The sequence below is a fragment of the Photinus pyralis genome, unplaced genomic scaffold (assembly GCF_008802855.1).
Source record: "Photinus pyralis isolate 1611_PpyrPB1 unplaced genomic scaffold, Ppyr1.3 Ppyr1.4_LG7, whole genome shotgun sequence".
In the NCBI taxonomy this organism is placed as follows: Eukaryota; Metazoa; Arthropoda; class Insecta; order Coleoptera; family Lampyridae; genus Photinus; species Photinus pyralis.
Window position 1 is genome coordinate 31,599,938 of NW_022170738.1, and position 15,866 is coordinate 31,615,803.

General features: G+C 36.5%; 1 protein-coding gene across 2 annotated transcripts; it reads left to right on the forward strand.

The window, feature by feature from the left end:
• The first annotated feature begins 8,663 nt into the window (after positions 1 to 8,663).
• On the forward strand, positions 8,664 to 10,735 carry LOC116177162 (4F2 cell-surface antigen heavy chain-like). 2 transcript variants are annotated; one of them, XM_031496051.1, is made up of 3 exons: positions 8,664 to 8,931; positions 8,984 to 9,108; positions 9,160 to 10,735. In XM_031496051.1, exons 1-3 carry the CDS (start codon positions 8,751 to 8,753, stop codon positions 10,666 to 10,668), a joined length of 1,815 nt encoding a protein of 604 aa, XP_031351911.1. In that variant the 5' UTR covers positions 8,664 to 8,750; the 3' UTR covers positions 10,669 to 10,735. The 2 variants fall into 2 exon arrangements, with proteins under 2 accessions (XP_031351911.1, XP_031351912.1); XM_031496052.1 differs by having other exon boundaries at positions 8,996 to 9,108.
• Positions 10,736 to 15,866: the final 5,131 nt, after the last annotated feature.

Consider the following 15,866-nt stretch of genomic DNA (forward strand, 5'->3'; position numbering starts at 1 on the left):
TTTGTTTAGTTTTTTAAATATTTAAGCCTATACCGTTTATTGTTCTGTTGATTATTGTGAGAAAAACTGTATAGTGCACTCGAAAGTCACGTAGTGACTCTAAGCTTAAGGCCATTGTAATGTTACAAAGTTTACGTCTGTAAGTTGTAGTAACCACCAGTTTTCTTATAACAGTGTCTAATTTGGCTGTTAAAAGTATAATTATTAATTATTAAGCATTTAAGTAATGCACGGATTGACAACAAAAGTGAGATGTTTAGATGTACGACCTAACTATTTCCGGTCACATGATACAGAGCTGTGATTTTAGTTTAGTGAAGTTCAAATGATTCGTAATTATTGCTACTGTATGAGATGGCCAACGATTACGAATAATTTTAACGCTCAAGTTAGTAGTTTCGTTTAGTTTTTAGCTTCCTTAATTAAGAGAAGGGTTGATTTTTGAACTATTTTCCACTGCCATTTTAGACTAGAATCGGCGATTTAAGGACAGCGTACTCTACTTTTTTGGTCTACCTTAATAGAAAACTTGTACCTACTCAGAAGCAATACACAAACCTTATTTCTCTCCTTACTTAGTCGATATTTATTAACCGAAGAAAACTGCGACGCAATCCTTAGAAGTCATAAAACTGTAGTTAATTCTGCTCATACATATCACTGTAGAATAGAATAGGTTAATTGTACGTTAAAGGAGTGAAGCTATAAAATTTCGTTTGTGTATTGTGTTTCGGCAAACAAAATTAATAACCACCGTGCTCAATACAACCTGCACAATATCGGACATTATTTAATTTTAGGGATGTTGTAAATATACGCGTCGGGTGGCGAGATCTAGGCGTCAATTGAATAATGTCCAACGTTCCGTAATTTGAATTGTCAATTAAGAGGGAAATGTTTCTTTAATTTGACTTGATAAAGTACCTGCAAATGGGATTATTTTTACGATTAAAGTGTATTTTTAAAAGAACGAGAATCACGACAAAATCCCTCCTTGTATATAGCTGTTGTTCATTTGGAAATTTTATTCTTTAAATCATGTTAAAATTCTCTTATCAACATATATATGTAGTGTATATAATAATTGATTCAACTAAAACCAATTGTAAAATATATATATGATATATACAGCATTGCAAGATAGTTAGGCCAAATTGATTAGACTAGGACAAACAAATTTATATATTATATATAACGAATTTTTGAATATTTTTGAATCAGAATATCTTGTCCAAGTTTCAACGCGAAAATGCGCAAGTATGAAAATGATTTTAATATTATAATAGTTATTGCGTTTCTCTCCAAACTGTAACACTATAACAGTCGAACCCTTTTGGATTCGTCACCGTTAACGAATCAAAGAACAATCAGCCGAAAACAATCTTGACACGTTTCATACCTACGTATTTTCCGATACGACTACGGAATGTAAGTATATTTTTAAAAAATTGGAGTAAACGGATTTTATTGCTACAGACCCCATTAGGGCTAACGGGCACGCAAAACAACACCAAAAATATCAAAATATGTAAGACGTATTTTAAAATCAATATAGGAATAAATTTTAATAATATAAAAATATATATATGATATATTCAAATTAAATTTTATAATTATACATACTTACCCAAGGATATTTAAAATTGTATTTATACCTAGATGTAGAATGTTTAACATTCGTTGTATCGATTAAGTAATATTTTTAATTCAATCGTATTCACGCTTAAAAAAGAATCCTATTCAATCCAGCAATTTAACCTTTAAAAACGTATTCATTTAGTCAATAGTTTTTGAAATGGAACGAGCGATTACCTATTTCGGAAGGATAGGCCATTCGTAAACAGCGATGATGAAGCTGCACCTACCTACCTTGTCTGTATTACTTATTGATATGATAAATTTCAAATTGTTAAACCATGTTTGTACGTGGTTCTGGTATGTCTTAAAGATGGTCACTGCACTCGCTTTACGGTGTTAACTTAATTTAAGTACTTAATTAGTTGTTATAATATGATTGTTAATATCTGTATTTATTTATGTTAAGTAGAGATTCTAGTTATCCCTTCATTCCACGAAACGAAAAAAACATTTTGTGAAATTTTTGATACTATATTTTTACAGAGTATTTTAAATTCGTGTTATAAATTGTTGCAAATTGGAAATTTAATCCTATGACGACTGTGTACCTGCCATTTCTAGTTAATGTTAATGTTTAGTTCAGAGTGCAGTTTTTAACTGTTGGTACTTTTACTATGTAATTAATAAACACTTTTCTCAATTAATATTATATTATTTAATATTATTATTGTTTATTTAGGCGAGTGAGAGAAACAGGTCTGCCAAGGCATTATAAGTCGTCCTCAGGATTTCCATTTATAACAATAACTGTACCTATGTATGTTTGCCGTTCCAGCAATTGTCGATTATTTACTTAAATATCATTATTTTCAATAATTGGGTCGCCTACATCAGGGCTTCCTGTTGTGTACTAAACATCGACTCGCAATGGTACTTCTGGTTGTTAAGTCAGTGTCTAGCCCAGTGTTTGCAGTCGTGCAGCTTGGATCCTGTGTCTATGGGGAGACCTGGGGTCCAGGATCTTCCTCGACAGACCGCTGTAATCCACATCTTCACAAACACTATCGAGACGCTCTGGTATTCGGTTATGAATTTGACCGCGTTTTGATAATGATGATCGGTGATGATCTCTTGGAGTACGAGAATTGCTGATCGTAGGCGAGGCTAAGCTGCTACTTCCAAAGGTTTACGATATTATCTAGTGCGTCCTTTCCGTGAGGTTTCCTGGTGTAACGTTTCGACTCTAACCTGCTTGAACACTCGCCTTTATCTCAACGCGCTTTATTTTCTCGAATAAGTTCGGTTCTCTTTCATTATGAAGCGGTACACGTATAACATTTCCTATACCGGCAAATTTGTAAATTTAATCAAAAATCTTTAAAGCTTAAAGTGACCATCCGTTACAGTACCCCCTTCTTCCCCATAGAAAATTTGATGTTTTGAAAACAGCAAAAACTAACAAGATCTTTGGCCTTTGACTTTCACCTAAAAACCTATTAAAAAAACATAAAAAATAAAGTATATACACCTCACTAACTTAACTTAAACTTCACCTAACTTCCTTAAATTAAAAAAAAATAACATAAAAATACATTTTATCTACCTTCTTAGTATTTGTCACTGGGGGGGTTACTGCTTGTCACTTAATTGTAAATAGGGTGGCTTTCTATTCACTTGCACTTGTCAAATTTACTAATACTTGGCACTATGTAGGTTGTTTACACGTGGGTACAAGTACTAAGCTCATATGTAAACTAAACATTAGATAAAAAATACTAGTCAGTTGTTGTTAATAAACTTCAATAAAAATAAATTTTCCTAGTTTCCATTGACTACTGCATCAGGCTATGGGCCCAGAAGAGGTGTTGTGAATATGTATTCTACAGTAGTACACGTAAAAAAGGGTCAACAGGCGCTACCAAGGGCGGCGACAGCCGGTCCATCAGAGACCCTAGCAAGATAAAGTGTTGTTAGTTGTGGCCTCTTGGGAAATTTTCGAGATTAGTACACCAAATATTTATATTTCGTTAATCGATTATGTATAAATGATCCCTAAGCAACCCCTTCAATGGCTCTTTAAAGTCAATGTTCCTTTTGGTTTTAAAATTACGAATTTTATTAGAATTCGGACGTTAATCGATTATGTATAAATGATCCCTAAGCAACCCCTTCAATGGCTCTTTAAAGTCAATGTTCCTTTTGGTTTTAAAATTACGAATTTTATTAGAATTCGGACTCTTACGTGTAGTAACCCTCGATTGCGGGGGTTGTAATTTTTGTAGTACACCAAATATTTGTATTTCGTTATTCGATTATGTATAAATGATCCATAAGCAACCCTTCAATTGCTCTTTAAAATCAAAGTTGCTTTTGGTTTTAAAATTACGAATTTTATTAGAAAATCAGACTCATATGCATAGTAATCCTCGATTGCGGGGGTGGTAATTTTTGTAGCACATCAAATACTTGTATTTCGTTAATCGATTATGTATGAATGATCCATAAGCAATCCTTCAATTGCTCTTTAAAGTCAAAGTTTCTTTTGGTTTTAAAATTATGAATTTTAGTAGGATTCGGACCCTTACGTGTAGTAATCCGCGAGTGCAGGGGTTGTAATTTTTGTAGTAGATCAAACCTTTGTATTTCGTTATTCAATTATGTATAAATGATCCATAAGCAACCCTGCAATTGCTCTGTAAACTCAAAGTTCCTTTTGGTTTTAAAATTACGAATTTTATTAGAAAATCAGACTCATATGCATAGTAATCCTCGATTGCGGGGGTTGTAATTTTTGTAATACATCAAATACTTGTATTTCGTTAATCGATTATGTATAAATGATCCATAAGCAACCCTTCAATTGCTCTTTAAAGTCAAAGTTCCTTTTGGTTTTATAATTACGAATTTTATTATAAAATTCAGATCATATGCATAGTAATCCTCGATTGCGGGGGTTGTAATTTTTGTAGTACACCAAATATTTCAATTTCATTATTCGATTATCCATAAGCAACCCTTCAATTGCTCTTTAAATCCAAAGTTCTTTTGGTTTTGTAATTAAGAATTTTATTAGAAAATTCATACTCATATGCATAGTAATCCTCGATTTCGGGGGATGTAATTTTTGTAGTACATCAAACATTTGTATTTCGTTAATCGATTATGTATAAATGGTTAAATTTTCCTTAAGCAAATATAGCAGTTAATTATCTCCCTACGTAAATAGCTCTTACGTCCTCGTAATTTTCGTGATAATCCGTATTTTTGCGGCGTGTATAAAACCGACACTTTAGAATTTATTTCGTTCAAACTTTTCCTTTTAACGATAACTATACCGGAACATACGTTGTTATATTTTACGTTCCAAACATAAATACTGATTGAGGTGGTCCTGAATTTTTGAATTACCATGTACCCATACAAAAATTTGCAATATTATAAACGTTACAGTGGATGACTTTTGTAATTTAAATTAAAACGGAAGTGGGTGCGCGATTCGATGTTTCGGTTTCGCGGGTAAATGAGAGGGGTGCGCGATTGGCATTCAGAAGGAAGAGGGTAAAATACGCAAGACAAGCTTAGCGTGTATTATATTTGGTGGAAGTGCTAATATTGTTCCACAAGTGTTTTTCCGTACACATCAACATTGATCAACGAATAAAAAACAATTTTCAACGCGAATCCAGCAATTTAGAAGGGTTTAAATGCGTTGACCTACTATCCATTTCATGTACCTACTAGGAGGGAGGCGTTACAGCTTTCGTTAAAACGCCAGTATTGATGAATCAGTTGCCATTCAAATCATATTGCTGTGAAAAGGATGTAAGATTAGATTGAGGCTCGTCGTAATAATTATGTCCTTCGTCTAAATTGAAAAAACTTGAGCCGGATACATGCATCTTCCTGTGACGTCACAGTTACACCTGCTGTTTGAGACACGTATATTAAATAAACTGAATTACGTGTCGTTGCGCGTAAGGCTGTGGGGCAATTTATCATTAGACCTTCGAATCTTGCATGGAATTGTTTATATTGTTTAAACTGCAACCTATAACGTTTGCATCATAAATAAAACAGATGATGTATTACCTGCATTGGGCGGTATTTCTTGATTTGAAGATGTAATTTAGGTAACGTATCGATTTTTCTTGTCATAAATTTGCCCAAATTAAGTTTTGGATGTATTTACCACATAATAGATATATAACAGGTATTTATATAAGTAAAAGAAAACAAGACACGAAAAATCGCATACGATTTTCAGAATTTTTTGCCACTCTTCTCGCATTCGGAAACCAGCTCAGATTCAATAGCACTGATCCTTGAACTCGAGAAAATCGATTGGCGAAGGTTTGACGTCGTTCTCGAGTTGGACGAGGAACAGACGGACAGAACTATCACATAAGAAGAATTTTGTTCTGTCGAAAAATTCCCTCAAAATGTAACGAACGTAAGGAGCAACTACAAGTCAACGAGTCGGTAAGAAAAATCAACACCATTGCCGTAACCATCGTGGAGTAACATTTTCAAACCTATACATCGTAAAAGATGATCGTAACGGTTGTCCAAAAATCGAATCTGGTTCAAACTTTATTCAACACTAGTAGCAACGGCTGTCCAAACGCGAATTGTTACAAAATTCTACCGGGAATCAGGCGACACTACTAGCTCTACTGCGATCAAGACGCGACAGACGATTTCCCTGGTAGGTAGTCATAATTTCCCCCAAAACTAATTCCTACTATTATTTTTACTAAGTACTGCTCCTTTTTAATAACACGTATAATAACTAAGTCCGCCATGGATTTTAGTTGCGCCAATTAAATAAAGATCGTTATATTCACGAGAGAAGAGAAGAATGAGGTTGTTTGTTCCCGCTGAAATTCAGCTGACTTAGCCTTTTACGATCTAAGCGTGATATCATGTCGAATTCGCACTTGTGACAAAATATCCCTAAATAAAACGACTGAATCCTCCCTCCTACAAGCTTTTAAAGTCTTCAATGGCAAAACAAGAGAGACTCTAAAGAACCGACAAATCCGAATGGCAGTAAAGGTTCTAAATGCGAAACGTTGTTAAAACCCCTTAAGAGGAAGGAGCATGAAGGCAATTAAAATCTCTTCGGAACAAAACATCGCCATGGTACAGTTGCGTTTTGACCATTTCGGTTGCGATGATGTAAAATTCGTGGAGAGCCTGGGGCCTATGCAATGAAAAAAAATCCAACGAAACTGCGAAGTAGTTTGAAGCAGCTTAGGAATTAGACGAATCCAAAGAAATGAAAAAATCTGAGAAACCCCAAGAGACGGAAAAAGTCTGAAAATTCTGAAGAATAGAAAAATACGATTCAGCAGAAGAAATAGAATCGCCTGACCAAGGGAAGAATCGAAAACTCCGAAGAATTCAAGCAAAAGAAACGGAAGAGTCTGTGAACTTGGTTCATGTGAGGAATGCGAAAAATTGGAAACAATCGGAGAAATCTGAAACGTCCCACGATACGAAAGAACTCGGAGATCCTAGTGAGGAATGTGTCCCAAGAAACGACAGCTGGTAGGGAGCCAAAAGATGAAAGATACTGAGGTGTCCTACAAATTTTTGGGAATCGAAACATCCCCTGAATCTAAAAACAGAACAAAAGAACTCTGGGAATCTGAAGTACCAAAGGAGATTGAAGGTACAGTAAAAATGCGAATGATTAAAAAAATTCAAATGAACCGAAGTATTTCAAGGATCCGAAGAATGTAAGAAAAAAGATTCCGGAAATTTCAAGCGGTAAAAAAATTGATAAATACAAAGAATAGAAAGAAGTGAAAAATCGGAAAAGCATTCGGCAGAAAGGAATAATCCAAAAAGCCTGAGGAATTTTGTACAACACCCCAAGTTAGTAGGTACAACTCCAGGAAATGTAGCAACCAGAAGGAACTGAAGGTTCAGGATTCAGGAATATTCAGGAATCATCTGAAGAATCTAAAGAAAAGGAATCTCATGAATGTTAAGCGATCGAAGGGTTTGCTAAATTTGAAGGATCGGAAGAAATCGAAAAATCTGAATTATCCGAAAAATCTGAAGAATCCGAAATATCCAAAGAACCTGAGGAGTTTGGGGAAAATTATAGAATCTCAAGAATCAAAAACTGAGAAATGTAAGGATTCACAAAATGAAGTAGAATCCTGGACATATGAAGAATAAGACGAATCCGACGAAAGCCACGAATCTATAAAGCCGAAAGAAACCGAAGGATCCGGCGACTAGGAGACACTGAATAATTTAAAATATTCAGAACATTTGCAGAAGCCGGGCAAATCTACAGAAAAAGGATATCTGGTATCTGAAGGGGCAGAAGAATTTAACAAATTTGAGAGATGAGAAGAACACATAACGTCTGCGAAGTATTTGAAGAATCCCAAAAATCTAGGAGAGCAGAAGAACCTGTAAATTTTGCAAACAATTCAAGCGTCCGATGGAGGTAAAAACCTGGAAAATTAAACATTCTGAAGAATTCTGAGCATGTGAGGAAAGTAAGGAATCGACCGAATGCTACGAACGGATCTGAAAGGTCCAAAGAAAGGAAGCATGCGGCGAATCTGAAGTACCAGGAATTACCTGAAGGGAAACATTAAAGAATTCGAAACATCCGAAGTATTCGAATGAAAATTGGAAAAGACGATTTTAAAGAATTGATAGAAGTCAAAAAATTTCAAAAGTTTGAAGGATAAGAAGAGTCTGTAGGTAGGTACAATCTAAGAAATTCGAAATATTCGGGCTTAATTATTCAAGGTGTAGGTACCATTAAATATATCTGACAGTTAATTTCCAGAGCAGGTTATCTTTCAGATACGTAGAAATTCTATGGGGCTGAATACGAGTTGCTCATTTCGGTTTCTAATTATATTTGAACACCATTCGTAGCATTATGATTTATTACAACTGGAAATGGATATACTTCTTTTGCTACCTTCTACGCTCAATTGTCCTCCATTAAAACCAACGGCGCTAACTATAGAATTGAAGTGAATCGATTCCGACGCTCGCCGTCTCGGCGCAGTGCACTGCGCGCGTTTCCTATATTATTAATAGCCCGGCGTCAGCTGATGCTACATCGTCTATCAATTCCGATTAATATTAATTAAACTCGTTAAAAGCGTCGCGACAGTTCAATCGAGTGAATTAACATGGCAAGTCTCCTACACGTCGATTCGAGCGCGACATTTATGGCCGACGAAGTTGCTTCAATATGCCCCTTATTAACACCTTCGCCGCCGACCAACGCTCTGGTTAACCCTCTGCCTGTATCAGAAGAGTCGAATTTTATATTGCCCGTGGACCTTGCGACGAAACTGCAACGGGTCGAAGGTAAGCGAGCGCCGAAATAGAACCGGCGAACACCTGAACAGTAAGTGTTTAGATCATAATGCAGAAGGAGCCGATTCGGCGTCTTCGAATTCTTCGACTTTGGCAGAACCCGCCTGCACCCAACTCCTGAGCGGGCATAAACAGTATCTGCACAAGAATGAGGAAACCGTGACTGAGGTGAGTTGGTTACTCTAAGCGTATTGGCTAACACGTGGTTGTGTCTTTTAGGAAACTGGTGGAAAAACCCAAAATTTGCAGATGACATTTCGAAACCCTCCAGAAAACTACTTCTTCATGAAATGGAACTGGCCGGTGATACGAAAAGTGTCCGCTTGGATGTTTTTAGCCGGGATTATGGCGATGATCGCTGTTGTGATTGCGATGGTTTGGAAACTTCCAAAGACGTGCAACCCTCCTACGGAGTGGTACCAAGGGAAGTTAATGTACGAGATATTCCCTGCTAGTTTTTCCGACTCGGACGATGATGGAATCGGGGATCTTAAGGGAGTAGCGCTACGTGTGGACTACTTGTCGTCGCTAGGTGTGCAAGCAGTTCGTTTGAACTCGATCTTCGCATCGCTCCAGTACCCAGAAAATTACAACAACGTCACCACGCTCACTGAAATTGCACCACAAATAGGAAAGTTGGCCGATTTGACTTTGCTTGTAAACTCGCTACACAATGAAAACATCCGCCTGGTACTCGATGTGCCGATATGGCCGCTAATTAAACGATTAAAAAGGCGAGATTTCACTAACGGCAGCAGCTTTAACGAGGAAAACTTTGAAAATGACCCCATCGAGGACGCACTCACGTTTTGGGCCAATTTAGGCGTCGACGGTTTTTACCTGAAAGGGCTCGAGCTTCTGACCAACGACGAGTCGTTCTCCGCTAATTTACGCAGCTGGAAACGCGTGTTGGGCTGGAACAAAATATTGATTGTTAACCACGCGGTCATTGACAGAACCCACCCCAAATGCATCCCTACAGTTTTAAATAACATAGATCTTGTAGACGTCCGACTGGAAATGACGGGAGGCGTCGAGAAGATCAGCGAACAATTGGAGTCAGTGCTCAACAGTACTTTGTTCGCCAAAGCGGGCAATCCCTGGGTGCACTGGTCCCTAGGTAACGACGCCACCGCCCGCCTCACCAATAAACTACCCTACACAAACGCCACATTGGGAGCAACGCTTCTGCAGCTCATGCTTCCGGGCACTCCAAGTATCTTTTACGGGGACGAAATTGGCTTACAGCAAATCTCCGACCCCCACGAAGATCGCAAGGGCCTGGAGCACTTACATCAGCTCTCCGCCATGGCGTGGGAGGCTCCAAACAGGCCGTTTACGCGCAAAGGAATCCTGCCCTGGATGCACAGCCATCCGATGCCCATTAACTTCGCCCAACTCGAAATTATATCAAAAATGGTCTCGTTACGTGTAACATCGCCCTCGATTTACGTTAATGCGATCAACAAGGACGGCCTTAACAAAGCGAACGCCGAGATTAAGTACAAGGAGAATGATCTCCTTGTAATTCAGCGATGGTTTCCCAGACGGAAGTCGTACGTTGTCGTCAGTAATCTCGGTTTCGTGCACATTTCGGCGGACCTGTCGACGCTTTTGTACGGCGGGCAGGTGGTCGTCGGGCCTACGGCGTCCTCCAAAATCGAAACGCTGTCCTTCAAGGAAATTTCCTTGTGGCCTGGGGAATCGGTCGTCGTGTTGCTGGATTAGATCATCCTATGAATTGTAACTAGGCATTTATTGTTGCACAATAAAAATTAAACGCGTAGTATTTTTAGGAAGTGTTTGTCTACGACATCGGTCAAGGTGGGTAGGTAGGTTATTTGGCAGACGTAATTTACTTAGGTACATTGTAATTATGTTTACATGGAGAGACTTTACAACATCTGCCATAAATCTGTTGTAATTTTGCGATCATACTAAAAAATGTTAGTTAAGTAGCAGCAATTATTAAATTTAAATCCGAATCTGAAGCAATGAAAAACGATTTGCGTTAACTCATTTTCATATTTCTCTAGTTTTTTTAATTTACAAAGAAGTAGTAATGGGCAGTTTAGTTCAGTCCACAAATGGCCAAAGATATATATTATATTGTAGGTACCTCGTTAGGGACCTAAGATTTCCCACGTGACGCCCCCCCCCCCAGGTAAGATCATGAAATTGATAAAAATGGCTAAAGGACGTTTTCGATACCATTATACCATAATAACAGGAAGTAGTTCTCTACATGTTTTATATAATTCATGTGTACATTAAGATGTACCTCCCCTTTCGAGTGAAGAGGCGACCGGCTGATACAGAAAAGGCGTTTGAAGTTAATTGGCGGTCGCTAACAAAGAGGCGGTCTATGGATGATGCGAAAGATGCCCCTTCCCCTTTCGACTGCTAACGTTTTTCCTTCTGCAATCAGAAAAAAATCCACTTTACGCATTTTTTACGAGAAGATTCAAAAATTACAAAATAAACGCACAATGGGTCTTTTGGAGGCTTTGAAGGCATTTAATTCGTTTGAACGTCCTTAGACCCTTTGTGAGTATTTAAAATCGTTTTGAATGAGTTCTTGTTACTTTTTAGAAGTCTTTTATGAGTGTTTAAAGCTCTTTAAGTCCCAAACAACTTCTAAGTGCTCCAAAAATTCTTCGAGAAGCTTTGAATCCTTGCGAGTTTCTCTTCACTTTGAGCGGCGGAACTTTTAGTAGCTTTTGTGGGTCTTTCAGGACCTTTATTAATAAAATCTATACCCAACAGCTTTCAAAAACCTCAAGGAACCCATTATGAATGTATTTATTCATTTTTAAGTGAAATTAAGAAGTCTTCAAACAGTTTTTTGCGATATTTAATGGACGTCTTTAGCAGTGTCTAAAATTATTTGGAAATTTGGGAACCCGAGCCGCATTTTCTGAATTATTCTGTGTGAAGTAATACCAGTTTACATTCTATACGTGCTACATCGTTTGCGGGTAAGACGTTGGGGTAAATTATAGATTTATCATTGGAAATTTTCATTCAAGGATATTAATTTTAAGATAGATTTTTCAATTACGAAAATTGCATGAAATTATTCATTTTGTTAAATTGTAACCTATAACGTTTGCATCATAAATAAAGCAGGCCATGTATTACTTGCATTTGACAGTAACGTAAGTATCTAATGTGATCTTGCTAGGATATTCAAATGTGGCGCTTTATCTGAGTACAGCGTTCCCCAGTTTTCTGATCATACATCTACCCAAATTAAGTTTTGAATATACCAATACCACATTATTTTATTTACCACATAATATAATAGGTAATTATAGACAAAGTAAAAAAGGTTTATGCGAGTTAATAAGTTAAGGAGCAACTACAAGTAAAACACCATTGGCGTAGCAACGTGGAGGAAAACATTTTCTACCGTGAAACTTCACGCCCCAAAGAAAATGCCGTTAGTTCCATAAAAAATAGTGACTTTTGGGAATGTAGCTCCCAAACAAATTATTTGGAACCCTTATTTATTTGGACAAATTTATTTCAATATCTTATACATTCATATATGTTACACCCTGTATAAACCTTTCAACGGCTAAATATCAGCAAACTTTAATTCTGAAAATAAATTATTCTTGTCGAAATCTACTTAACCTTCAATATACAGGGTGAATTGCTTATGAGTGGAAAGGTAGTCTTGGGAAGTAACAGAGACAGGGAGTGTAAATTTGTATTGTTTTAATTGTTTTTGCTTTGATTTTGCAAAAAAAAGTAGTGTAGCATATTTTATAAAAACTGCCTCGTATGTTAATTGTCTATTTAGTACATATATATTTTTCTGTTATGTTTATGTGTTATGTTGACTTTTTGTATCATTCGGTTGAATGTGACGTATATCATATTATTTTAATTGTAACTGGTGGGCGCTGTAGAATTCAAAAACGATTTTTTTCGGATTTGTATTTTGGTCAGCATAGAGTAATTTACGCATATGCCGCTTCATAGGGAACTTGATCAATCCAAAGAATCAAAATTGTATTCTTTCTTGATCTATTGTCACGGGCGTTATTGGAGCTTAAGTCCATTGTGGTATATACAAAAGTTCATATTGTGAGTTACGTTTATCATGAGATTGAGTAAGGAGTGTGATACGTGAGATGGTCGTTGTAACAGGTGACCGCTTAACCATGTTAAAAATTGGGTGTTCAACATCCGAAAATTTACATATGCACCGCTTTATAGCGAACGTGAACGAAAAGTATGTCTGCAAATAAAAGTCGATAACAACGTGTACGTTTTTAATGAAAGTGTGCGTTTCGCAATAAGGGAAGAAAGGTCGCGCGTTGTAAGGGGGTTTTCGGCAGTCGCGGTTAGACTTTCTAAGCGTTAGCACGTATTATTTGTGTGTGAGAATTTTACCCCCAAACAAAATCTAACTCATAAAATGGACGAAATTAATATCAACCCAGTTATTTTTAAGTTATTTTAAGTTATTTTAAATTTTGTGATTTGTATAAAGTAGTGGTCGATTATTTTTAGGAAGTTGCATATTAAATTTGTTTGAAGTAATTTTAATATTCCTAAAGAAATCGACTCGTGAGAATTTGTTGCAAGAATGGAATGGATGATAAAAATTGAATCCAAACAAAGGATTTTGGTTATTTGTTTGTTTGTTTCATTGATTAAAAATTGTGTGTTTAATTTCTGTAACACTAGTCCAATGGATCGCTTTTGTTTTGATGAACATATTCAATCAGCTGAGTTCATAGGCGTATTTACTATAGTCAATCAATGCAGAGTATTAGATTTTGAATGTTAGATTTTTAGAAGAGATAAGGGACTTCCGCCAGGTAAGGAGTATTAAAAACAGTTTAATTACTGAGGTAGCCGTGGATCAAATAAAATTGATTTTAATATTAGAATTTGTGCCAGTGCCGTAGAAGTTCAATTTTATTTTATGCGAGTGTAGTTTTCGTTCCTTGTAAATGTAACTAAGTCGTTACATCATTCGATCGGAGTAAGTAAAGTACGACTCTAGGAGAAGATTGTTGAGAATATTACAAGGTGAAGGAACATTCGCTCGTAGCCGTTTAGAATGTTTTAAGCTGCGGTCCATTTTTTTGTTCAGGGCCAATTGATAAAGTGAAGAATTATTATACCACTCACATTCTTCTAGAGTCAGACCTCCTAGCTGATAGTGTGAGGGCGCTAGATTTTACGTTGTGTTTTGTGGTATTTTGAGTTACCATTTTAGAGGTCGTCGTCTGCCAGTTCGTTTATCTGAAGTCGCACAAGGTAAATTAAAGACATAGTAAGAGTTAATTAGCTTTATTCCTTAAATAACATTTTGAAATGAATTCTTGTTCATTTGCAATCCACCTTTTATAATGAATGCGCCGTCAATCGGCAATTAGAAAGCCCACATGGGTTCCAGAATAGTCAAATGGCATTTTATATCAACACAATGAATTAAAGAATCGAGGTTCATGTGTTCTTGAATAAATACTAAACCAGTCCTTTGTACTCGTATTGCTACAAAGTACCTTAAACAATCGTTCCGAGTTTTCTTCCACTTATTTAGGAAATTTTTCGTTGACTGTGACCCTTTTAATTTCGAGCGTGCATAAATGACAGTACTCAGGACCTATTAACTATGAGAACGCTTACTGGTAATATGGGTTGAAATCGCCTGCGGTTTGCAGAACCAACGTTGGAGGCTCAGTGTCCCATTGACAGAATAATAATAATGTTTTTATTCTAATAGACGTAGTTCTTCCTAGGTCTGCTTCCTGCAAAACCCAAAATTTAAGGCACTATTTGACTCTCCTGTCAACCGCCGTTAAAGCTACCTAAACCAGTGTGACTTTCTTTGAAACACACTTTAATGCTTAGTTTTCATTAATAATAAAGCGCATACATAAATCTGCAACTCCTAACTTTAATTTATTAAGTTCGTGAACACTGATACATTTAAAAGCGAAAGGGACGGGTATGCATATTACCAATCCAATAAATTTGGACAACGCATGTTGACGTTTCGATTTTTAAATCTAAAGTTATGCTTATTTATTAATCCTACATCAATTCAATACCTATAAATAAACTCATAAAAAAAAGTACGACAGAATTAAACAGGACAGCGCTTCGCAAATAAATAAATTGCTAAACTAGGTGCACTAATACTAAAAGCTGAATGTTACCATAAATCGGAAAGTTTCCATTTATTAATGGTCGCCCAAAATTGTAGCGTATTGTTTTAAAATTGTGGGGCATTGTTTCCTTTTATTTTAAACGCTAGCGTTTGTTTAAGGCCTTGCATTATTTGGGCGAAAATCGGGAGTATTCAGAGTCATATTCCCCCACATATGTTTTACCCAAAATCGTCCTGAAACCAAAGAATACTGAAACCTTCATTTTCATGCCTACTTTCTGTCAGGAAATTTGAGTTTACATGACAGAGCCAGAGCAGACTACGTTTCCTGCCGCTTATCACTTTACTGGCCACACCTGTCACTTTACCGGCCGCGTTTGTGACTCCTGTCATCACCGACAGATTGACATTAATCAAAAGTTGTATAAACAAATTGAAATGTTATATTAAAATACGATTTCGGGTAAAATTTAATACAAACTCGTCAGTAAAATGACATTACTTAACTCGGAAATTAAAGTACTCGGCCCCAAAGGGCCTCGCCCTTCAATATTTCCTCACCAGTAATGTGTCATTTTCCTCACTTTTATGTAAATAACTATTAACAGGTACCGCCAACCTTGTAGACTACATATGTAGGTATATTTTGATATATTTATTATTTAAATGTTTTTTTTTATTTAACATTAAGTTTCGACGGATCAAGTGGGGCAGGTTGTCACAAATCAAACGCCTGTCACCAGTCAAATATTTTAAAAGCGCTAAAAAATCTTCTATCCAAAGGGTAAGA